General features: G+C 37.9%; 1 protein-coding gene across 2 annotated transcripts; it reads right to left on the bottom strand.

Moving 5' to 3' along the window:
* Positions 1-434: 434 nt before the first annotated feature.
* LOC131158162 (uncharacterized) lies at positions 435-19,385 on the bottom strand. 2 transcript variants are annotated; one of them, XM_058112828.1, is made up of 7 exons: positions 19,224-19,385; positions 18,815-19,004; positions 17,562-17,647; positions 17,298-17,444; positions 15,133-15,256; positions 7,225-7,511; positions 435-740 (listed from the first exon to the last, which is right to left on the bottom strand). In XM_058112828.1, exons 1-7 carry the CDS (start codon positions 19,224-19,226, stop codon positions 648-650), a joined length of 930 nt encoding a protein of 309 aa, XP_057968811.1. In that variant the 5' UTR covers positions 19,227-19,385; the 3' UTR covers positions 435-647. The 2 variants fall into 2 exon arrangements, with proteins under 2 accessions (XP_057968811.1, XP_057968812.1); XM_058112829.1 differs by having other exon boundaries at positions 17,562-17,614; positions 19,224-19,358.
* Positions 19,386-27,319: the final 7,934 nt, after the last annotated feature.

Here is a 27,319-nt window from a genome sequence, read left to right as displayed (position 1 = left end):
AACAATTGGAGCTAGACCCAGTTCATGTTTTTTCAAGCCTTCAGACCAGATGTTCCATGGAGGGTAGAACTTTGGAATGCAAAGGGCAGCAATCTTTTTCGGCAAAGGACTTAAAAAAGAACAGTGGGATTGTGACCAGACATTAAAAAGTGAAACAAATAACCTAACCCCATGCTTTAGAAGTTTATAATTGGAAACTTAAATTTAAATGTATATGAATTTAAACAAAATGTAACATAATATTATACTAAAGTTCCATCTAAATCTACACAAATTCAAAACCAAAACCTAGAACCCATACTCATAAACATATATATATATATAACAGCATAAATAGCTATGCGTCCTTCTGTTTTAGAGCCCCCAAAATGTCCTGTGAAATGATTCAAATCCAGAAATGTGAACTACATGCACTAAGGTTGAAGATGGGGAAGTGGAGGAAACAAATTTGCAAAATAATATACATTGTAGCTTTAGTATGTAGGTATATACCAAGCAATTCAAAGAAATATTCACGATACATGCAATACACTTTATCATTTCATCCCTTACAACAACAGGCTTCAGCAATTTCTGACATTCATTCACATCTCAAGAGATAAAATACTCCATAAGATATCTTACAAGTTCCCCTCTTCACCCAGTCCTCATAATAACTTGAGCATTTTGAGACGCTCCTCATGTTCTGGATCCAGTTTTGGTGGGCTATAACACCCACAAAGATCCTCCACTATGTACTCCTGTGACATTTTAAAGGAAAAACAGGAGATTGTTAACACTACATTTGGATCAAAGATTTCGTTTAAGAAAATGGAAGCAAAATAAAAATAAATAATCTATTCTGCATTGTATTTTTTTCACTATATCAGATGCTACTAAAAATAAATTTTGGTTTTAATATGATTAAAAATTAGATAGTATTGATGTGTAAAATCAGAACTTTATTCATTGATTTAATATAAATTTTATTTTCTTTCTCGCTTTCCTTAAGAAGTGAATTTTTTTGTATTTTTTTTCTTTCTCCTAATGTTTTACAAGTTTCAAATGGGGCCTAAAACTTAGATTCTGAAATTACTGCATCATCTTAACAGCTAATGCACATGCTGGGGAAAGAAATGGATAGGAGAGCAGGATCATACTGAATCTTCATTAGTAAATGGAGTGCATGATTAACATGGTTTTAACTCTCATCACCACTAGAGTTGGATCAGGAGAGCAAGTAGCTTCAGTGTGACTTCACAATAGTTGTGAAGTTGGATAGGCTAAAATGTCACTGTTCCTCACCATATCTCATCAATGTAACAAAAAATTAACCACCAAGCATGCACTTCCGTGCAATATGTCTTTGTTTCTTTTTAAATTCTTTTCCATGTCCCTAGTGTTCATTCTCTATAATGCGTGGCGACTACAAAAATGAGAACAAAGACAATGTGACAACAACAACGACACCGCCTTAAACCCCAAGCTACAGGAATCCTCTTCCTTCATTTCACACAATCTTGCAATATCCTCCACGAATTGGAGGGTTGTCAAATCCTCACTCACTATCATAGTCTAAGTTATTTTTTGATAGTTTTTGGGAGCATGGATTTCAGCCTTTGGATTTAGATTTGTGTAAATTTAGGTGAAACTCGATACAGTTTTGCACTACACTTGGTCCCAATCCACACAAATCCAAATCCAATGCCTGAAATCCAAGCTCCCAAATGCATGGTACATCCATCCTATCCTCTCCTTCACCATTAATATTAACTAGTTCATGTCTCACTGGTACGTTACTTGGCCTATGTTGCAAATGCCTAAATCATCTTACTATGTTCTCTATTTCATCTTCCATAGATACTACCCGTAACTCACCACACGAGTTCAATCCTTATATTTTTGGAGTTATATTACTGTCCACCTTATTAATCTTATTTCAACCACTGTTAATTTTTAGATGTGTTGTTCCTTAATTGCCCAACATTCTAATCCATATAGTATAGCTAGACTTACAACTGCCAACTTTCTTAATTTTGACAATATTCTACGATTACACACCACACCTAAAACAATTCCCCATTAGTCCTCCTTGCTTCAACTCTATGTATTACGTCTTCTTCAATTTCTCCTTCAACTTGCATAATAGACTCAAGGTACTAAAATCTATTAATGCCAATAATTTCTTCTCAAATTCAAATTTTCCTTCAATATTCCTACTAAAAGGACTAAAAAATTACACTTCATGTATTCCACCTTATGTCTACTTATCTTAAAGCCTCTAGAATCTAGATTCTAAAGCTTTTCCATAATTCCAAATAAATTTCACTCCACCACATGGTATTAAATAACGATCGTTACGTAACGAAATATCAGGCCTCCAACACCATTACAGGCCGCTAATGCGGTGAGCAGAAAATTCAAGTGCATAATGACCGTTACGCTACATAATGGCCCGTAACGGCTGTTACACATACGTTACGGCCCATAACAGCCTTTACACTTATGTTACAGCCCATAACAGCCTTTACACCACGTTACGGCTACCGACAGCCCCCGACACCTTACCTTATCTCCTTGAATCTACTCCATTTTGTGTGTTTCCCTTCGCGTGTTGTTGCTTCAATGTTTCTTCCCTCTTCATCTCCATCGTCTAGCTCAGATCTACTTATCTGAAGCCTCCAAATAACCAAAAACTAGTTTCGAAGCCTTTGATTTGTTGTTTGAAGTTGTGCTTCACAGGTCGGCTGAGTTTCCTCTTCCCCTCTTTGTCTCCTTCATCCAGCTTAGATCTACTGGCCTGAAGCTTCGAAACCCCAAAAATCAGCTTCGATTTGTTGCTTGAAGCTGTGCTCCTTAGGTCGGTGTTGACTTTTTGAGTCCGATCCCTATTTTGATGCTAACAAAGCACTAGTATCTTATGTGTGCATTTAGTGTGTGAACAAATTTTCATTTCAGCACAAACATAAGATATTGAAAAATGGATGCTAGAGGATGATATTGTTTGGCATATTCCTTGAAGTCAAAAGAGTAAAAAGAAGAATATGTTTATTTCTTATTGTAATTGCATTTAATTTTCATTATTTGGTCTATAATAATACATGCATTTGCATGATATGGATGAAAGCTCAAAATGACCGTAGATCTAGGGACCAACATACTTCACAGAAAACTTTTTCTTAACAACTAAATCATACAAAAAGGTTTAAATTGGTTATGGTCAAAATTGGGGCAAAACAAAGTCGATCGGCCGACGTTAGATTTTTGGCTTAGTTAAAGAATCTCGATCGACCAAACCCTTATGTACTAAATGACTCGTCGACCGAACTTGCCATGTAAGGCATGTGTTGTGAAGCTTCGGTCGACCGAACCCACCATGCACATATTGGCTTGGTCGACCGAACCATAAAATGTCTGACACGCCAACTACTTGGTCGACTAAACCATATAGTTCAAGTTAACATTGGTCAACCGAACCATATGAGCGATCAACCGAATCTAAGTCATGGTCAACCGAACCCACGAAGGGTTCAAAATCGCCCTGAGATGGTCGACCAAATCCATAGTTAAAAATTGTCACAGTCGACCGAACTTATAAAAGTGGTCGACCAAACCTTTTCCTTAGTCGACTGAACCTCTCGGGTTGGAAATTTTTTAAGAGTTAAAATATTATTAATTTTTTAATTAAACTTTTCCAAAATACCAAGCGTGTCCCTCAACGGTCAAATTTCCTGAAAGTCTATATATATCCCCTCATAACCTCAGATTAGCAACTTTGATTAGTCCAAATTTTCTCTCTAATGCATTGTTAATCAAAATTTCCCCAAAACGTTTTTTATTGTTAAAATCATTCTTTAGGGACAAAATCTTTTATACAAATCTTTCCAATTCTCTTTCATGGTTTTATTTCAAAATCATTTTTGAAGAGAGTATTTTATTTAGGACATTTTATTTGCATATACTCTCACTTAACACTTAATATTTGAAAAACATTTTTGAGAGTATTGCTTAGGTTTTCTCTTGATTATTTCTTTGATAAATATTTTTTGAGAGAAAATTATTTATAGCACAAATATTTTTCTTGATCTTAAATTTCTAAATTCTTCAAATATTCTTTATTTGCAAAAACATTTATAGGAGAACATAATACTCATTTTTTCATATATATTTTATTTGTGCAAATTTATTTGATAGCACCCTTTCTCTACTAAGCATAATGCATATCATAAGAGAGTGCATGTATTTAGAGCTTAAACAAAAATGATTTTAATATATCGGTTGGCTTTATCCCAGATTTGAACTGGGGAGTCTCAGCCCCACAAGTGAGATTGGTTCAGTTCAGCCCAAAAATTAAGCTGAAGAGTCCCTACCCTTAAAAGAGACAAGTTGGGCTCAGCCTTGTAATTGAGCTGATGTTTACCTTACCCCATAAGGAAAGGTTGTAACGGCTTCTGCTTTACCCGTTTAAGTAAGCAGAGATAGTGAAATCCTTGGGGGGTATGCCCAAGGCGGAGACATAGGTTGATTTGACCGAATCTCAATAACAAATATCATGTGTCACTCTCTTCTTATCTCATTTAATTACTGCACTTTAACTTCCGTATGTGTATGCTTTCATTTATCGTTATAATTATTTGCATGCACACCTCTATTTAAATGAGATATGTTCCATGTATATGTCTGCATTTATTGTTTTATTAATTTACACACACGTGAAAATGAGATATGATATGAGGTGAATCGGCGTAAATGTTTAAATTAACCAAAAAGTTTTAAAACTCAATTCACCTCCCCTCTTAGGGTCACACCAAAGTCAACAATCAGCTCCATTCGCAGCTTCGGCGACTGTCGGGAGTGGGTATATCTTCTTCTAACTTCATTGGTTCATCCGGTCTTCCTTTTTTTAAAAAAAAATTATTTCAAGCAGCAGCCAGCAAGGCTCCACGCCTCCACCTATTGGCTAATACAGACTATACAGTGCTAGTGCAGGCTATTGTGTAGCCTACTAATTCCTAAATTATTATAAATTAGTAATTTAGTTTATTTTAAAATTTTAAGTTTATACTTATTATTTAATTACTTTTATTTTATTTTATTTTATGTATGTAAATTTGTAAATAATTATATAAGTAAAATTTATAAATTAAAATATAAAATTAGTATAAAATATAAACCTATAGAGTTGCTTAGAGTTAGAGTACAAATTTATAATTAATATTCTAGTTAAAAAATATTAATTAATATTCTACATAATTTTTTTAAATGCCTAGATAATTAATAATTTAATATTAGGTCTACAATTTATAATAAATTCTAATTTCCACACAATCGTGACTCAAGTACGCAACCTTTTAAATAATTAAATTGTAAGATTTACAATTCTATATTTATTTTGTTAAATTGTAAATTGCAATATATTGTATTATATATGTATAAATCAACTAAAATTTTTAATAGTTAGCAACTTAAAGTTTAAATTTAATCCATCATTTATGTAATATTATTATGTAATTAACTAATTAATTAATTAATTATGTACCATTTTATTCTTAATTTATTGTGAAAGGACCATGACTTTTTATTTTTAATTGTGTAAAAGTTATCTAATCAAGCACCAAGATCCCGCGTGATAAAAAGGAAAGTGAAGAGCTACCAAGTGAAGACATGGTTGGCATTTTGCTACTCAAGTGGAAGGTAGTAGACATCTTGTCTTATGTAAATTATGTGGAAAGACAATTAAAGGAGGAACTACACGATTGAAACAACACTTAGCACATAAAAAAGGTCAGTGCCTTCGTGTTCAAATGTAACCATGCATGTGTGAGAAGAAATGATGAAACATCTACAACTATATAGAAGAAGAAAGACAAACAAAAAAGGCAAGAGGCAGTAGAATATGGTCAAGGAGGAGATTATGCACCTCTTATATCCGTTGAATTTTCACCACCAGTAAATTTTCATGAGCAACAATGAAATAACGTGAACATGGGTTCATTCTGCTATATATTTCCACAAGGGTAGGGAGATAATTCTCAATCCCAAACTCAAGATAGAAATGAAGATTATGAAGACCCTCCACATCATTCTTTTTGGTAATGACAAGTGCTATATTGTAATATTGTACTTATGTATTGGACTATTCATACCAATCATTTTTTTCAAATTCATGTATGTGTATATTGAGTATTGACTCATTTTTAGTAATTTTATGTCTCTAATTAATTGATTCTTCATTTCAATTATATTTCTACATTTTTTACCTATTAAAGTAGTGCAAATTATTAAAAAATGACTTTTTTTTAACAACGCACTAAAATTAATATAAAAATCATAATGCCTATTAAAAAGAATTTGTAGGTTGAATAAAAGTAGTCAAAATTCATTAAAAATCATGTATTAATGGATTTCATGCTTATTGTTCAATTTTCGCATGGTTGTGCTTGCATGAAACAAATTCACGACCATTACGCCTGCTTCCTGTCAAGTAAAAAACGCGTCTCCCGCGTCCCACGATACCCACGACCATTACGCGACATTACCCGCGAACGCGATTTCAAACCATGCTCCACCTCTACTTTAATCAATCAAGAAACTATCATTTGAAGACAACATACCCCATGAAACCTCCTAGGTATTTCTAGTAAGTTCATCCATAACTAATGCAAACAAATAAGGACTCAAAATAAACTCTTGATATACGTCAACTGTGATTGGAAATTCCCTAAACTCTCCACCACTACTAGTCATTACTCTATTGGGCATATCCTTAATGACGTATATATATATATACCAACTCTAAACTCCCTATAAGATCTTGGGCAAATGTGTTCAAGTAATAGTAAATTACTTTGATAGAAAAATTAGAATTTGTGAATTGGAATATTTTAGGCTGTTACAAGATAGACACCAACAATGTAAGTAATAGTAAATTATTTCAATTGAAAATTAGAATTTGTAACAATAATACGAACGAAAAAAAATTAAAGTTAGCTATAGTTTTACTAGTTATGGGATATTTATGTGCTAGTAATGAATAACTATAATTATTCAGAGACTTTACTATTTAAGCAATGTTTACACAGATATTTTAGGAAATAAAATGTGCATCCAGAGAGGCAGTCCCCTTTATTTATGAAGAGATAACTTTGTTTCAAGCACTATTATCAGGCAATTAATTTATATCATCATTGATAACAGCAGAACTCTTTCTAGAAAAGAAAGGGACGAATTGTTAATGAAGCTTACCTTTGTTAGCTCCTTCTTTGTGAGGATGTGGTAGTGTCTCTGCCAGATCCTCTGAATGGCCATGGTGGAAGCAAGAAAACCATAGGCAATGCCAAGAATGGCAAAGATGACAACAAAAACAATGAATAGTGCAAAGCATGCTTCCATTGATGCAGGAAAACAATCCAAGATACCCCATCCATAACAGCAATTCTGGCAGCCAGCCATGCGTGGGTCATTGCTATTAAGGGAGAAGCAATGTAGTATCAGCCCGGAAAACCCAAGCAGCACAAAGAAGGTCAACACTCCTGGTATTTTTATATACAAAAGCACAAAATATCAAGTCAGTGACCACGTTGTGCATTCCACTATTTATTTTCTGGAAAATTAAAAAAAAAAATGCCCGGAGGTTTGAACTAATTACACTTTGCATCCTTTTGTTCTAAAACTAGCAGTCTGCACCCTGAAATTAATGGCACCAAGCATTCACTCATATATACAAAATGCTGCCCTCTGTTATTTCTCACCTCCATGTTCCTCACTAGACATGCATGAACATGAAAACCATCACTCACCCACCAAGCCCTATCCCTGCTGTAGCACAAGGAGCCCATCCATGGCTGGCTGAAGACACTCTTTACCACCAAGATCAGAGCCACTGGTGCCAAAAGGGATACCAGAGGCCACCACCTCTGCTGCTGCCTTTGTTGGCCATTCCAAAGAAGCAGTGTCCTGCACTCCTCGCTCTCCACCACTCTAGGCAAATAAAAGTCACACCCCACCATTGCCTCCATTGATGGTTGGACTTTGAGATGCAGGGGCAACATCAAGGATCTGCAGCCATGGGAGGCATTAAAAGAAATTGAAGAGGGAGGGTAGACAGAAGAGAGGAGATACAAGGGGGCAACTCATGTTCCCTTCAATTCAAATTCAACAACTGCCGCCTACAACATGGCTTTCACACACTATTTATAAGAAAGCCTCTAAACACATGAAATTACGCATGTACACCTAACACTACATTAACTAAAAACATAACCCTACAATACAAAAGTACTACAAACAAAGCCCCCAACATGGTTAATCCTAATACAAGAAAACTAAACCCACACAATTAAACAACTAAGCACATTTGGGTTTAGGACCCAATAAACCGTTGACTTTGTTACTGGACATAGGCCTCCAAATTGGGTTGAAATGATCCATCCAAATACCCACTTCTCATCCGGCATCAATTCCCTCCTTCCAAAAAGAACTCAACTCCGTTGAGTTGGGGAAAGTACCAAGGAGTCCATCACCATGAATAGAATCATCTTGTTTGATAAGAAAAGAACTGGCAGTCACTTCAAGTGAGAGAGCTTGTGATGGCATCAACTTATACTTCTTATTGTCAATGGAGAGGGGATAAGAATTCTCATACGCACCATGCTTTACCTTCCCATCAAATAAACATGGTCCAAAAGGATATGACAAAATTTGAGAGGAAGGATATCACATTACATTGTCTCTACAATGGAACCAATCAACAATCATGGACCTTCACATTAGTATTATTCATTCAAGCAATTTTGTGTGGTTTGCGATGAGGCTCAAATGCCAAATTTAATTTCTCCAAAGAATCTTTAGAAACTAATTATGTATAACTATCAGGTTCAATAACCAAAGCACAAAGCCATTTTTGGCAAACCAACTAAATTTGAAATATGATGGTCCACCTCCAATCCTCGTTTCCTTTAACCTTGTGGGAAGAGAGCATATGTTTAAGTCAATTGGGATTTTTGTTTAGCTTCAACTACTTGAGTGCAATCGTCACCATCATTTTTTTTTATTTTTTATTTTCAGAAATAGGCATGACTTGGTTAGGCCATTGTGCAGTTTGATGTCCAAAACCATATCATTTAAAGCATGGTTGGCTCTTGAAGTTGTTCCCCAATGCTCAAGAGTCTTCCAAAGGGGTATTAGTCTAAACACCTTACCCAACTGCTCAACTGTCCTCTCTTATACAACTCCACTAGTACTCTTCTCAAGACGAAGAGCTGATGTAGCTCTAAGAGGATTACGTTGCATATCCTCCTCAATTTAACATGCATGCAGCAAGTTTGGAGGCAATAGCTGGCTTCAACCCTTTTCTATACAAAGTTATCATCACATCCTCTTTCCATTCTATGTTGGCACAAGTAGCCAAAATGATAGAATCTAGTAGTGTACTCCATAGCCTTTTCCTCTTGCTTCAAATTAAAGAGTTGAAAATGAGCAAGCTGCTGATAATTGGAAGGCACAAATTGCTCCTACATGGCTTGCCTCATCTCATCCCACGTTGTAATCTCACCAAATCTCCTTCTTCTAAAGATCTCTTGTTGTTTAATCCACCAAATTCAAGTAGTTCCCTTCAATTTTGATTTAGCGAACCACAACTTTCTAGCCTCATTTATGTCATACCATTGGAAATAGTACTCCAAGGAATACATCCAATCATCAAATTCATTAGGAGAACCATCACCACTAAAATTTGAGACTTCTAGTTTAATTCCTTTACTCAAATGATTATTTTGGCCTTCACACAACTCAAAAGTATGAGGGACAGCAGATCTTCCACCATCTTGCTTGGTAGAAAATTCCATGGGCCTTTTACCTAAGGCTGCAACTTTGATTGTTAGCCTATTCAAAACATTGGTAATACTAATAGTCTCCAAGGCATTTTCCTTGTTTTGTATCCTACCAGATAACAATTCCACCTTTGTGGACAATTCAACATTGGCATGATGCAATTATATATCACCGAGGATTCTTAAATGATTAGCGAACAGGCCTCAATTATTCATGCAAGCCAAAAACTTTACTCTCAATTATTTAAGAACAATCATCAAGTCACCTATAATCTTGGGTATCACGTAGAAATGAAATAAATTCACTTAGAAAACTCACAAATGCAGCAATGGAACCTGATTTCCAATGCTGGCAGGGGAAATTTCTTGTTTTTCATATCAAATTATAGCATTTGCTTGCAAAATATCATGTCTGGAACCAAAATATCATGCTGCAAATCAAAACCTCAGGAAAAAACACCAATTTTTCGTGGCTGGGATCAATTTCTCACGATATGGCAGTTGCAGGGTACTCCAGCAACTTATCTCATGCAATTTGCCGGCACGTGAGGTGCATGAGTCTCTGGCAGCAAGTCTGCAGCGATGAAACTCCAGGCGATGGTAGCTCAGGAAATGGGGAGTACAGTCTGGCAATGGAAGATCAGGAAATGGGGAGTACAGTGATATTGATGGTGTGATGAGAGAAGCACAGGAGGTTAAGGTTTTTGAAGAGCCAAGGCTGGAGACTCTTCTACCAGCGCGTGGGACTTCACCTATGATTGGACGGTGATGAAAATTTTAGGGGTCTTTTGGCAGGTTCTGTCTCCAATGGTACGGGAGGTGTTGAAAAAATCTTCCAGGAAAAGGATGTTTGTAAATTGAGGACATGACTGGTATATCTAGAAATTACAAATGAACATTGCTTCAGGTTTCTGGGATTTTCCTACAATTTCTGAAGATATTTGTCGGAATTATTTGGTTGGAAGCAAGGCTGGAAATAATTGGAAGTCATCTGCATTGATTTGATATAAGACAGCCAGTGGAATTGAGAATTCAGAATTCAGAGAGAGAGGAAAACTGAACAGGAGTTCTGGAATTCAGAAACGGAGAGAGAAATGAGAGAGAATTAAGGGGAAGAAAGAGAGAAGATGAGAAGAAAAGAAGGAAGAAAAAGGGAGAAGGAAAAGAGGCAGCAACATATTAGAGAAATTATAAGACAGTAGAGTTAGAGACAGAACAGAGACTAACAGAAGGAGAAGAAAGAAGAAGAAGAGGGGAAGAAGAAGAGGGAAAGGGGAAGATGGGGGAGTTGAAATGGAAGAATAGCGACCATGGTTGGGCTCTGATACCAAATGATGCAGGGGCAGCATCAAGGATCTGCAGCCGTGGAGAAGAAGAAATTGAAGAGAGGGAGGAAAGGGAAGAGAGGAGAGGAGACACCAGAGGGAAACTGACATTCACTTCTATTCGAATTCAACAACTGCCTACAACATGGCTTTCACACACTATTTATGAGAAAGCCTCCAAACCCATGAAATTACACATATACCCCTAAAACTACATTACTTTACAAACATATCTCTAGAATACACAAATACTACAAACAAGCCCCCCCCCCCCCCATACTTAATCCTAATACAAGCAAACTAAACACATAATTTAAACAACTAACTAAGCACATTTGGGTTTAAGACCCAACAAACAATTGACTCTATTCTCCGACGTAAGCTTCCAAACTCTATAGAAATTTTCCATCCAAATACCCACTTCTCATCCTACATCTCTTTGCCATCAAAACCACCACTACCACCAAGTGCCAAGTCATGACAAACAAGGACAGTCTTTGTCCAAGAATAGCACAGAAATGCAAGTGGCCAACCAAAGGTCATGCTGTTGCATTGGGATAAAGTGAACGCAAATACTAATCATTCAGTGGTCTAGGAAAAAATTGATGGCAGCCCTTTAGGTAACAGAAAGTGATTTCTGTAATTCTGTTGTACTACCTGAAGCAATCACTATTTTAGGAATTGCCAACCACCAAAATCTCCACTAACCAGATATTCCAAACACAAATTCATTGAACTAAATGCTTGCATTTCAGGTCTGTTGCTGACATTTTCATCCTTGATCCCTGGAAATCCCAAAAAAGGGGGCAAAAGATGAGCAAATAACATAATTTTCCATCATCTCTAGTCCAAAAATTGGCCAGTGTGAGAACACCATTGCCCAACATCAACAAACTCAAGGGCTTCAAATCATGATTACACAATCAAATAAAGGTCACAGGCATCAAACCCATGCAAAATCTGAATCACCCACTGTCTTGATCTTGCCAATAGAGACCTAATGTCCCAGCTCCTCTTGGCTTCATTTATCATAGACACAAGGTCAATCCTCAAGAACTCGAGCACAATAACTGCATTCATGTCTTCAGGTCAGAAAAACTTGTGCAAAATAACAACATTGAGGAAATGCTTCTGAGAATATGGAGGACCTCATTCTTGCAAAATGCAGGCTGGTCGTCCTAGACAACCTTGGGAACCCCAGCATGTCCCAGATGAAAATGCTGGTCCACAAAGCATCTCCAGATCAATCCCATACAAAGTTGTACAAAATCACAAACAGGGAAGATTCAAAGCCCTATAAATGATAGATCCAAAAAATCTACATGGAAAACCCTAAACCTAATCCAAGCAGATGAATCCACTGTTTTTTGGCTGGCTTTGGATCATCCAGCACCAAGTACCATTTCTGTTTTGTTTGCCAGAAGCTGAGAAGGTCCTTCATGGAGAGAGAGAGAGAGAGAGAGAGAGAGGGAAAGACGGAGAGTGCAATAGAGGAATGCTGGAATCTAATTTCTACGATGTTTAATTTTCAGAGAGAGGGACAGGTAGATGGGGAGTACTTTCCACTAAAAATTTAATTAATGCTGTTGTTCTTCGGGTGCAAACTGCAAACCACTCGTTTTAGACAAGAGGGTGCAAAGTGTAACCAGCCAAAAGTCCCAGTGTTTTTCTAATTTTCCTCGTATAAAAATTACTGCAAACAGTTTCTTCCTTTATCTTCCCTCATTAGTATATTTCATCAAATCAGAAAAAAAAAACATAAATGAAAGCAAAACAATAAGCTCTACCTCATCTTGACATAATTCATATTAGTTGACAATAGCTGAGACCAACACGAGACACGGATACAGCACAACACCAACATGGCAATACAGAAATTTTCAGAACATGAGGATACAACATGGCCAGGATATGTTAAGTGATTATTATAAAAATATATATTTAGACAGATTTTTGCTTTTAGATAAGAAATATTGAGGTAATATTAATTTAAAATGAAATATAAGCATCATTCATGCACAATTATCAATTGCACATTTTACAAACTATAGCTATACAATCATCAACTACATTCATATTACAGAATATAGATTCAGCCACAGAAAAACAACTCAAGGGCATGGTTGATGATGGCAATGGGCATGGCTCATCAAGAAAATTAAACTGAAAAAAAAAAAATGATTAACAAAGTGGCGAACTAGGGATGGCTTTAGAACAAAGGGGGAATTAGGAACTGCAGTGCTCCGCAAGGCTGGTGCAAATAGCGCTAGGGCTCCAAGCCCAACCACTCTGATGTCAAAGAACCTCTTGTCTCTCAGTCTCTCTCCCAGCTTCTCAATTTTTTGGGTATTGTTAAAATAATTAAAAAGGGCAACAAAATGCAGCATTTTGCAGCAAGAAGTGTTGCGGACGTGTCCTTACCATGTGAGGAAGTGTCGTGTAGTGTCTCAGTTGTGTCCAAAAATAAAAACAAATATAATTATTTTTCAACATGTGTCGAACACATGTCAGGATTGTTGGGCAGGTGTCGTGTTTTGGATACGGACACTTAAGACTTCCAGAAGGGTCAATGTTTCCTGGGTTGACAATAGAAGCAAAAATTTTGGAGAGTTAGTAAATTGAATTGTCAAAAAACATCCACAGAGAAATTGCTAAATAATAACACTGCTAAAATGTACAAAGCTAGGAAACACGGGCACTTCTGGAAGCCTGAAATGTTGGCGTCTTACATGTATCGGATACCGACACCCGCCCAACACTCCCTAACACATATCCAACACATATTAGAAATTAACTAATTAATTTATTTTTATTTTTGAACATGACAGAGACACTTCCCGACATGGCAAGAACACCTCTACGACAATTCTTGCACCGAAACGGTTCATTTATGCTACCCCTTTAACTCTGCTAACAACCCCAAAAATTTTTTTAAAAAATAATTAAGGATAGCTCAAGAGATCAAGATGAGGTTTTTTACATTGGAGTGGTTGGACTTTGGAGCCTTAGCGCCAATACACCAGCCTTGTAGACCACCACCGAGCCTCCCAGCCCCCCAAATTTCCTCTATCTACAAAGTCATCGCCATTTTGCCACTCTTTGTTAATCTGTTATTTTTTAAAATTTCTTGATGAGTGGCGCCCATTGCCCACGATCAGCCGTGCCCTTGAATTGTTTTCTTTGTTGTTCAACCAAAATTCTATAATATGAATGTAGTCAATGACTGTATAAGCGTAATCTATAAAATGTGTAAGAGTTTGTAAAATGTGTAACTGATAATTTTGCACAAATGGTGCTTATATTTCATTTTAGATCTAAATTTCCAAATATGTGTAACATGCCTAAATATAAATATGTGTATGTGTGTATTAAGTAATCAACGTATCCCAGCCATGTCGTATCCTTTTCAAAATTGTCGTATCGCAGCATCAGTATCGTGTTGCCGTGTCTCATGCTGGTATCAATGCTTCCTAGGTACAAAGTAACCATCCATTGAATTTTGAGAAAGGGGGTTACCGTATGTATCTACATTGACTATTAAAATGCAAATTCAACCAACAGTATATGGAAGTGTACCAGGGCGTCACACTGATATCTTCGATATTCTTGTAATAATGTTCAAGAGTTAATATTTAACAAGAAGAAATCATTAAAATATCTGTATGCAAAAGTTGGCACTTCGAAAAATTTTCCCTTCTGGTTTTCATCTTGAAGGGAACCCAGACGTTCCATTGAAAAAATAAAAGTTGCCACATGCAAAGCAAGAGGTCAACTATGTAATGTGCTACAGTAGTCATGTTCCCAGCTATTTTTTCCCCGTATGTCATCCTTTAATGGATTTAACTTTTAAATGAGAAGAAATTTTATTTTCTGAAACAGAGGCTTCTAATAATTATAAGTCCATTTTATCCATATTAAAATATTAACTACTGATGGTGTCTTTAGCCAATAACAACCAAAATATCAGAATTTCATAGAAAAAAGGTCTGAAGGTTTACCTATACAATAGTAGAAAGGTATTGGATGCTTTGATAGTATACGATCCCAGTCATCACTGAACGAATTCCTAAATGCCCCATCTTTGTCCATAAAGTATGCCAAGCCACCCAATGCAGCAATTAACTGGACATAAGAGCCACGTCAGATAAAGAAGGAAAAATTATTCTTTTCCACTATAAAAAGTACCCATAAAAGTAACAAGCTAAAAAGTTTAGCACACTTGAATAGGACATCAAAACTCACATAGACTGAACTTCCATGAGTTTGTGTGAGGAGCTTTTGTTAGTAGCAAGGCATCCCCCAGTCCCAATCCCCCCCATCTATGGCTCCATTGCTCCATGACTCACCAAATCACCACTCACCAGAAGAAGCAAAAACAAAAATACATGCATTTCAATTTTTATCTCCATTAATTTAATAAAATTGTATTTGCAAAAATGGATAAAGCAGCCTTATACACTGTTTAACTGTTAGACAACCACTTAACTTAAAGCTTAAGCTATTAGGTTGTAGGGGCCAACAATGTTTATCAAGCCTTAACCCTCCCCATCATGTGCAGCCCAACAACATGTGGGGAGATAAACACACAATAAATAACACCCATTATAGGGAATACAATCATTTTTTAAACACCACACAATAAACACACGCAACAAGACTAGAACCCAAGACCTCCCGGTAATAGCTTTGATACTATGTTGGACAACCACTTTACCTAAAAGCTTAAGTTGTTAGGTTGTGGGCCAACAATGTATATTAGGCCTGAGTATATACAATTCTCAAATTGGATCCTTCCAAGATTTTTTAGTAAAGAATAAAATAAACTAAATAAGATGTTATGAGAAGGGTAAAAAAAAAAAACATGCAGAATCAAGCAATCAATATGATACCAAATAATAATAGATGCACAATGTCAAGATTTTTGGGCATAGATCATCAATGTAGTCACTAAAGGCATACTCCAAGTTTCCAATGACAATGCTATGTAGCTCCTTTCTGCCTCAGGACATTGATCTAAATTCTAGACACCTGGTCATCTTTGCCAACTCAAAAATAGCAGGAGGGGACAATTCATCCATAACTCCACATAAGCTCTCAAAAATATTTTCTGCCATCGTAACCGTAAGTGAATATAAGACAACTTCAATTAGGAATCATTAAATTTACTGTTCAAAGTGACAAAGCAGGATTCGTGAAGAGGGTTTGTAAGGAGGGCAAGACTAGATTCAATTAAAAATTATAACTTCCATAATTTCATACTTCCTCACATTCTATTTACAACTTGATTTTTTTTTTCTTTTGATAGCATTTTATTTACAACTTGACAAGTTAATTAAATTGTTACTTGGAGTTGAGGCATTAAGTTTTTCATATAAAAAATTTAGTTTTGAATGCTACTTGTTTTTAAAATGTAGTTAGATTATCTCCCTAAAGAGGAACTTAGGCACAACGGTAAAGTTGTCGCCGTGTGACTTGGAGGTCACGGGTTCGGGGCGTGGAAACAGCTTCTTGCAAAAATGCAAGGTAAGACTACGTACTATAGACCCATTGTGGTCTGCCCCTTCCCCGGACCCCGCATACACAGGAGCTTTGTGCACCAGGCCGCCCTTTAGTTACATTTTCTCCGTACGATCAAGAAAAATTTTTAGTCCCCTAGGTAAAATTTGATTGTAAGAGATCTCTAGTTAAGAACTAGGAATTAAGTAGAGGGTACGGGAAAAAGCAAAGATTACCTGGCTATGTAGCCAAATCCCAGTAGTTGCTCAATGGACCCAAAGAAAAGAAGTGGAAAAAAAAAGGGGGTGGGGGGGATGGGGGCTTCTGGATCCACCAGTGATTATTCACTTATAGAACAGTTTTCTTCGTATAAAATTGATCAGACATTTTCTGTGTACAAAAGAACTATAAATATGATGTTTCATTTGCATGCATGTGTTCATACTAATCTTCTGTTGTTCCCATAAATCCTACGTGTCAATATGCTTGAAAATGATTTTATCCTCACTCTTAAGAAAAATATTAACCTGGAAAATCAAGTTGAGTCTGCAAAGTATTAAAATTGCCAAAACATGAAATATATTAATGGAATAAATCCATCATCAAAAGAAAGTAACAAATCATGAACCTCTTCATTTAAAGTAGAAGCAAAAACATTTCTACTCACACTTTGTACAGCCAAAAATACAAGGAAAACATCCCTTGCGACAAAAACTCTGAATTTTATTTTGCGCCAGGCATTGTCCTCAAACAATTCAACTTGAAGATGGAATTGAGCTTTGCATGTTGTACAATGAGAGAAAGCAAATCCTTCCTGTCAACAGGGGCATTAAATGAACATTAATGAAAAAGAAAAAAAAAAACATATCACCATTAACTTCCATTAATCAAATTCAAAATAGATTTAAAAGATCAAACAAGAAATAGGTACCTTAACAGAACGCCAATGATCAAGGCATGACCGGTGAACAAACTGCTGGGTGCCTTTGCACATGCATGGAGATATCAATTCATCATCTGTATTGAGAATAAAAGCATTTGGGGCAATGAAAAGAAGCACATGCCCAAATAGAAAAAAGAAAAAGAAAAATAAATACAAACATAAAACGATTTTCCATTAAGTAAATAAAAAAATTAAAAAATTAAAAATCTAAGAAAATGAAACCATGCCTTAGCCCCAACAAAATAATTAAACAAAAGCAGGAATAAAAAGGAACCCCCACCAGTCAACAGTAGATATTAAATATTCAATTACAAATAGAAGTGGTCCTGAAAATATAAGGCTTTACTTCATTAAGTACAAAATATTGAAAACTAAAATTTTTTTAGTTATAATCTTACGAGCATTTAATACACAACAGATGACAAAAGGTTATTTGGTACCCAGTGCAGAGTAGGAAGAGGTAGCTCACTTGCGAATTACTAGGTATATAAAAACTAAATTATTGGTACAAATATCATCCTATGACATGGCATCAGTATCATGGGATATATAACGCAATCAAAATTAATCATTGATATGTGTTACACCAATTTTCCTTTGTTCTACATGAGATAATGTGCATATCACAGGGCTAAATAGCACTTATCAATAAAATATGACAAAAAACTAAGATATGTTAGTTATAATCCCAATGAGCCTCTAAACACCTAACAGAGCAAAAGTTCACAATCCCACAAATGTGACACAAACATAATGTACCGTTGTGTTTGACTGTCACTAGCAGTTTTAGAGGAAAGGATGTATGAAACTGTATATACCCGTGTAGCTACTCTTTGGTACTGATACTCTGGAAAATTTGAAAACGGCATCATTATAAATTTTCCTTTATAATGTATGAATCAATACAAAGAAATGTCATACTGGGTCGACTCAAAGTCCAAACCCCAATTTAATATATTAGATAATAAGGAATGAGCATAATCAAACCTTAAAACCCAAAAACTCAAAAATTAAAATAAAATATAAAACATTATACTTGGAACTCCAAACATGCATTTCTTCTCCACGGATGAAAGAAAATAATACAAAGTTCAAGGTCACCGATCAATAAGTCATCAATCAATAATTCTCAAAAATATACACAAATGCTAAAATTCTAATCATTTTTAAGCGTCAAACTACCTTCAAAAGTATGAAAATCAACCAAAGGGACTAATCAAATTGAAGAAACTAATGATCACCTTCTTCGCCGTCACACTCGAGGCAAATGCGACAGCAAGGGAGCGAACCAGCTTCAGCATCTTCATGTGCTATCTCGCTTGGGCTAGCAGACAACGATTTCGCCTCATAATTCTTAAGTAGAGGATCAGAATCACTAGGATTCCGCACTTCCGACGGCTCCAGCTGCAATTCGCCGTTCATCGATGACTCCTATCCAACCAAAACGACGTCCCAAGTGTGAAAACAGATATGAAAACCCTAGATGTCCCAAAAACACAAGACATTCAAAACAGAATGAAATCAAAGAAAGAAGTTCGACTGATTACAAGAAAACCAGAAATCATCGATAATTCAATGCGAGGATTCAATTAGAGACGAAAACAACAATTATTAGGCACTGAAAATGTAAGTATAAGATATTAACAATACCATTGATAAGAATTAAGAGTCAACGAAGAATCAGAGAGCTTTTCGAACGCGTCGAAGAAGAATAGCAGTTTGGGATTGAGGAGAGAGAGAGAGAGAGGACAGACCAGAAATGTGGAAAACGGAGGCGTCATATATTCGGCGGGCGGTGCATCCGCAGGCATTGGATTTTTGCAATAGTAGACCCGACTAGTATTGGGTTGGGTCGGGCTGGGCTGATGTCCGAAACCCGAATAACGTTTAGTTCACGTCAGAATTTTTTTTTTTTTTAATAAATATATGATGCAGAAGAGGACTTTCCAAAAGGTCACCTATCTTAGTATTATTTTTAGTGATGGCACCAAAATGAAGACTAGTTCAAATCATGTCAATTTTTTTTTTAGTTCACTTAGTATTATCATTATTCTCAAATCTTACCATTATTATTATTATTATTATTATTACCATAAAAAAAAAAAGAGTTTTAGGGTTTATTTTTTTATAAATAGGAAGGTAAACAAAGAGGGGGGGGGTGTTGGAGGAGACGCACACAACAATAGACCACCTCTATCTCTCCTCTCCATCTCTAATTTCCTTCACGGCTGGGCAATAGCTGCACCCACCACCCAGCCGCACAGCCTCCATCATAAACCTCCCCACTCTCTCTCACACACCGCCCCCTTTCCCTGCAACCCAGCCCAGTCGAGCCCCTCCTCGCACGCCTGCAGCCACGGCCATACACATCTCCATCTCAGGACTAGCTTCACTAGCACACAGCTCACTACCACTCTCTTCGGTGACTCAGCCACGACCATCTTCCACTGCAGTTCACCGGCCGCCTCACGCACTAAGGAGTGATGGATCCATACCCAGTCAAAGCAGATGGCTGCTACGGCTGCTGCTTCTTCAACATCTACGGCGCCGACAGGATCTCCGTCAACCTTTGCTGCTCCACCTGCTCTGCCGGAAATGTTGACATTTCCGGCCGCCCGTTGAAGTTTTTGCTCCCGCTTGTGTATATATATGTGCTGTGTGTGGAGTTGTAAATGCAGTGTAATGTGATAGAGATAAGAGAGAGAAGAGAGTGTGGTGTGTTGCAGCGTGCATAGGAGAGTTGAGTGAGTGCTGAGTGATTGTATCCTCCTCCTCCTCTCTGTTTATTTTTCCAGTAAATAATCTCTCGCTCCCGTGGACGTAGGCCGGAATTTGGCCGAACCACGTAACTCCGGTGTCAATATTGGTGTGTGTGATTTATTTATTTTATCTATTCATAAATTACTTGATCTGTAAAAACCCCAACAAAGTGGTATCAGAGCGTATTGTTGGAGTAGAATTCCAGATCGGAGAAAATTCCCAGTTTTTGAGCCTTTGTCCAGTAGCTCAAAATTTAATTTTGAGGCTACCACCGAACTCCTCTCATCAAGACGAAGCCAATAGTGTCAACCGGAGCTCCAAAGAGCATCAGAGTAGGCCGCACGCGCCTACACGGGCCTCCAACGTCCAGGGGACGTTTCCACGCGCCCACACGCGCTTCCATGCGCCGGCAGAAGCTCGGGAGTGGTCTCACGCGCCTCCACGCGCCGGCGACGCCTTGGCAGAACCTTCCACGCGCCTCCACGTGCCGGTGAGTGAATGGCCGGACGGCGGAAGGTTGAAGACGACGCCATGTCAGCGCCACGTCGCCGGGACCCGCGCCGCATCAGCGTCCAGTCAGCCTGACGCGTCAGCGCCACGTCGCCGACCACGTCAGCGGCCACGTCATCCGGGACCCGCGCCCAGTCAGCAGCCCGGTCAGCGCCACGTCAGCAGCTGAGTCAGCGCCGCGTCAGCTGACACGTCATCGCTGCCACGTCAGCATAGTTGACCGCGTTGACCAATTTTGACCGAAATTTGACCAGGCCTTTCAAGGTCATTTCAGGTCCGTTTTCCGAACAACTTAAACCATTTCTAGGGTTTTCGACCATTCCGGACGCAACCGTACATTCGGTTTCTTAAGATTCTGCCCCAATTTTTCTGTACAAGCAAGTTAGTGCTTAAAATCAATGGAGGAGTCAGACTCGGGTACTATGATCAAGCTCACAGCCTCCAATTACACTCTGTGGAGGTCTCGGATGGAGGATCTCCTTAATTGTAAGGATTTGGCAGACCCTTTGGATTATAAAGGTATGAAACCAGATTCCATTAAAGATGATGATTGGAGAAGAATGAATAGGAAGACCATTGGTCAAATCAGACAATGGATTGACCACAAGGTATATCATCACGTCGCACAAGAGACTGATGCTTATAGTCTTTGGGAGAAGCTGGAAAACATGTACCAGGCCAAGACCGCTCGCAATAAAGCCATGTTAATGAGACGGTTTGTTAATCTGAAGTTAAAAAGCGGGACCTCTATAGCTGAGCATACTAGTGAGTTCCAAAACCTAGTAAATCAGCTTTCATCTGTGAAGATGGATCTTGGCGATGAAGCAGAAGCATTGCTGCTTCTTAGCTCCTTACCAGACAGCTGGGAAACATTGGTCATCACTCTCAGCAATTCAGCTCCTGACGGCAAACTTACCATGGCGATGGTAAAAGATGCCTTATTCAACGAAGAGGCCAGGAGAAAAGAAACAGGTGCAGATCAGTCACAGGCCTTTGTTACTGAAACCAGAGGCCGACCTCAAGAGAGTACCAGTACCAGAAGTCGAGGTAGAGGCAGAGGTAGAAGCAAATCTAGAGGAAGATCCCAGGATCGCAGCAGATTCAGTGATGGTAAAAATTGGCAGAGAGGGAAAATCTCTTGCTACTATTGTGGCATTGAAGGCCACATGAAGAAAGATTGTCGAAAATTTCGACGGGATCATGGTCAAAGCCGCCAGCAACAAAAGAAGGAGGAAGGTGAGAACTCGGTCAACTTAACTCAAGATATATCAGTTTTCTCGATTGATGAAGATGCATGTTGTCATATTGGGAACCACGACACTGAATGGGTGGTAGACACAGCAGCCTCCTACCATGCCACTCCCCACAAAGAATTCTTCACGATGTATAAATCTGGAGATTTTGGTACAGTAAAGATGGGGAACACTAGTTCTTCTCAGATCGTGGGAATCGGAGATGTGCAGATTGTGACCAATATTGGTTGCACCATAACACTAAAGGATATGCGACATGTCCCAGACCTTCGGCTAAACCTTATTTCTGGGGCAGCCCTTGATAAACAGGGCTACGAAAGTTACTTTGGGAAAGGTGCTTGGAAATTATCAAAAGGTAATTTGACAATAGCACGAGGACGCATTTGCTGCACATTGTACAAAACGCAGGTGAAGATTTGTATTGATGCCATCAATACAGTGGAAGATGAAGCATCACCAAACCTATGGCACAAGAGACTCGGACACGTGGGAGAAAAAGGACTCCTTACACTGGCGAAGAAGGCATTTATAAAAATCACAAAAGGTATTGCCTTAAACCCATGTGATCACTGCTTATTTGGGAAACAGCATAGAGTTTCATTTAGTTCCTCTATGAAGAGAAGGTCAAAGCCATTGAGTTTGGTACATTCTGATGTATGCGGACCCATTGAAGTAGAATCAATCGGCGGCAACAGGTATTTTGTTACCTTTATTGATGACGCTTCAAGGAAAGTGTGGGTATATTTTCTGAAAACAAAGGACCAGGTTTTTAAATATTTCAAGGAATTTCATGCTATGGTGGAAAGGCAAACAGGGAAGAAATTGAAGTGCCTCCGGACAGATAATGGAGGCGAATATACTTCCAACGAGTTCAGAGCATACTGTACTGAACATGGTATTAGGCATGAAAAGACGGTCCCACGTACCCCACAACATAATGGTGTAGCTGAGAGAATGAATCGGACCATTATGGAGAGAGTTAGAAGCATGCTTAGTATGGCTAAATTACCTAAGCCATTCTGGGGGGAAGCTATTCGTGCCGCATGTTACCTTATTAACAGATCACCATCAGCACCACTTAACTTTGGAATTCCAGAGAAAGAATGGACCAGAAGAAAAGTTTCTTACACTCATCTAAGAGTGTTTGGGTGCAAAACTTTTGCATATATATCTAATGAGCAGAGGCAAAAGCTCGACGTGAAGTCCATTCCATGTATCTTTATTGGCTATGGAGATGATGAATTCGGCTACAGATTATGGGATCCAGAGAGGAAGCAGGTCATCAGATCGAGAGATGTGGTTTTCCATGAAAACTAGGTGTTTGAGGACTTTGAACCACAAACAAAGTCTAACCAGCCTAATTCCGGTGCTCCTGTCATTGTAACAGATCCTACACCATCATATTCTCCCACAAACCATGGAGAATTGCAGGATGATCATGGAAACAGATGTAGAAGGTGTTGAGCAGGGGGAGCAACAACCCCCTTCACCAGAAATTGCAGAATCATCACTTCAGTCAGATGATGAGGTATATCCTCCTTCAGAAGAAGCTGAGCCCAGAAGATCTGAAAGAGGTCGTATTCTGATTCCGTCGAGAAGATATCCAGAATCAGAATATCTTTTACTCACTAATGAGGGGGAGCCAGAAAGTTTCCAAGAGGTCCAGTCTCATACCGACAAAGCCAAATGGATAGAAGCTATGAAAGCAGAGGTGAATTCTTTACATAAAAATCAAACGTATGAGCTGGTAAGACTTCCCAAAGGGAAGAGAGCACTAAGGAACAAATGGGTGTTCAAGCTTAAGAAAGATGGCAGTGGAAAAATTGTGACGCATAAAGTCAGATTGGTCGTCAAAGGTTTCGAACAGAAGAAAGGTGTTGACTTTGACGAGATATTTTCGCCAGTAGTGAAAATGACAACAATTCGAGTCATACTCGGATTAGTAGCCAAGATGAATCTAGAGCTTGAACAAATGGATGTGAAGACAGCCTTTTTACATGGAGACTTGGAAGAAGACATCTACATGGAGCAACCAGAAGGATTTGAAGTTCCAGGGAAAGAACATCTAGTCTGCAGGTTGAAGAAAAGTCTCTACGGTCTTAAGCAAGCACCGAGACAGTGGTATAGAAAATTTGACTCTTTCATGGTGAGTCACGGATACAAGAGGACTGCAGCAGATCAGTGTGCATATGTTCAGATATTTCCGGATGGTAGTCTTGTCATGCTATTACTCTATGTTGATGACATGTTGATCATTGGTCAGGATACAAGCAAGATCAACAAGCTAAAGATGGAGTTGTCCAAGTCTTTTGAAATGAAGGACTTAGGCCCAGCTCAGCAGATCCTAGGCATCAGGATCAGTCGCGACAGGAAAGCCAGAAAATTATGGTTATCACAGGAGAAGTATATTGAACGGGTAATCAAAAAGTTTAACATGGAAAGTGCCAAGCCAGTAAGTACTCCACTGGCTAATCATTTCAAGCTAAGCAAGAAGTTGTCTCACTCATCAAGGGAAGAAATGTCAATAGTCCCATACTCATCAGCAGTTGGAAGCTTGATGTACGCAATGGTATGTACGAGACCAGACATTGCCCACGCGGTAGGTGTTGTGAGCAGGTTTCTTTCCAATCCAGGGAAAGACCATTGGGAAGCTGTGAAATGGATTCTCAAGTACTTGAAAGGTACATCGGGACTATGCTTATGTTTCGGGGAAGCTGAACCAATCTTGGAGGGTTACACTGATGTAGACATGGCTGGTGATCTTGATGGAAGAAAGTCCACATCAGGTTTTTTGTTCACCTTTGTAGGGGGAGCTGTATCATGGCAGTCAAAATTGCAAAAGTGTGTTGCCCTATCCACAACAGAAGCAGAATATATTGCTGCAGCTGAAGCTGGGAAGGAGATGTTGTGGTTAAAACGGTTTCTTCAAGAGTTAGGAGTCAAACAGGAAGAATACAAGGTACATTGTGATAGTCAGAGTGCACTGGACTTGAGCAAGAACTCAATGTACCATTCCCGAACAAAACATATTGACATTCGCTATCACTAGATACGCGAAGTGATGGAACAACAACTGTTGAAGTTAGTCAAAATTCATACTAAAGAGAATCCGGCAAACATGTTAACAAAAGGGGTAACCTATGAGAAGCTCCAGTTATGTAGGGATATAGCTGGGATGGATGTCAATTGAAGATTAACATATTATTCTCCTCCTATGGGTATGGAGGGGGAGAATTGATGGATCCATACCCAGTCAAAGCAGATGGCTGCTACGGCTGCTGCTTCTTCAACATCTACGGCGCCGGCAGGATCTCCGTCAACCTTTGCTGCTCCACCTGCTCTGCCGGAAATGTTGACATTTCCGGCAGCCCGTTGAAGTTTTTGCTCCCGCTTGTGTATATATATGTGCTGTGTGTGGAGTTGTAAATGCAGTGTAATGTGATAGAGATAAGAGAGAGAAGAGAGTGTGGTGTGTTGCAGCGTGCATAGGAGAGTTGAGTGAGTGCTGAGTGATTGTATCCTCCTCCTCCTCTCTGTTTATTTTTCCAGTAAATAATCTCTCGCTCCCGTGGACGTAGGCCGGAATTTGGCCGAACCACGTAACTCCGGTGTCAATATTGGTGTGTGTGATTTATTTATTTTATCTATTCATCAATTACTTGATCTGTAAAAACCCCAACAAGGAGAAGGAGGCACCCACGGCCAAGCAGCAGCAACCGGCAACGACCCTCTGGCAGCACCATTAACTCCGGCAACCGTCACCGTCGTCTCTCTCTCATCGTCGGACCTTTTCTGGCCCCGTTCTCCGGCATCCCTTGCATCTCAGTCCCTTAGATTCCAGCAGCCTGTCCACCTCATTATTCACGGCAACAAGCAGCTGCTCCTCCACATAACCCACGCGCACTAGCGACGCAGATTGTATCTCCGATGACCCAGCTCCGGCAGCCCCCCACAGCGAGTTGCTGCACACACTCACAACAAAACACACACCTTTACACACACTAACTCACGCACACAGCACACACCCACACGCACAGCAAACCACGCAAACGCACACACCCACACACAGGAAACCACGCACATACTGGTTTTTTATTTTATTTTATTATTATGGAGTTTTATTTTTACTCGTTTTATATGCATCTATGATTATATTTTTGTTGGGATACTAATGAATTTATTATTTTTGCAGAAATTTTTTTGGGGCTTGTTTCAATGTTTAAAGGTCAAATCTTTGTTACATTAGTTGTACATATTAAATATTTTTATCGTAGGATTATTGTTGTGGTTGATATTTTAATACCAAATCCCCATGTTCAAGTTTTTGGTTGTTATTATTGTATCATCGTGGAATTTTTAATATTGTTACATTTGTTCTAAAAAATTTAATCTCCAAGTTCATATTTTTGGTGTTGGTATTGATTCGTGTTTATAGTTTAGGATTTTCCTATCACTTGTATATTATCATTAGTCATATTATTAGTCATATTATTATTACGCTGATTGTATACCATTATTAGTAATATTACTATATTGATTAGATATTATTATTAATATTCTTATTATATTGATTATATTAGTATTATTATCACATCGATCTTATTAGTATTAATATTTTGTTGCTTGCATATTATTATTAGTATTATCGTTATAGGTATGGTGTTAGCATTAAAGTTATACCATTTGTACATGATTATTGGTAATATTAGTACATTATTTGTAGAAATATTAATATATTAGTCGCATATGGTTATTATATGGATTGTATTAGTATTAGTATTATATTATTTGCACATTATTATTGGTAATATTATTACATTGTTTGTGTATTATTATTAGAAACATAAGTATATTATTTGTACATTATTATTAATATTATTGTAATTGTCATTATTATTATTATTATTATTATTATTATTATTATTCTATTTTAAAGTATATGTATATTCGATTGTGTTATTTTTAGTATTTGTATTAGCTTTGTTATTATTTTAGTATTATTATATTTTTGTCATTAAGTATTTTTTATTTTATCCCTATAATTTTAATGAGAGGGTATGAGCTTTCGGATTTCACGTACCCTGGTTCTGAGAGAATATATATTATATATATTTTTGTGTGTATTTCAAAAATTCACTAGGGAGTAATTTTAAAAACTTTTTAAATTTACTTTAAGATAATTTCATAATTAATTAGGTACCGTTCGTAAGAACGGGCGTGTAG

Source organism: Malania oleifera, chromosome 6 (assembly GCF_029873635.1).
Source record: "Malania oleifera isolate guangnan ecotype guangnan chromosome 6, ASM2987363v1, whole genome shotgun sequence".
Lineage (NCBI taxonomy): Eukaryota > Viridiplantae > Streptophyta > Magnoliopsida > Santalales > Ximeniaceae > Malania > Malania oleifera.
The sequence above is the reverse complement of the archived record's forward strand: the minus strand, read 5'-3'. Positions and strand labels throughout refer to the sequence as shown.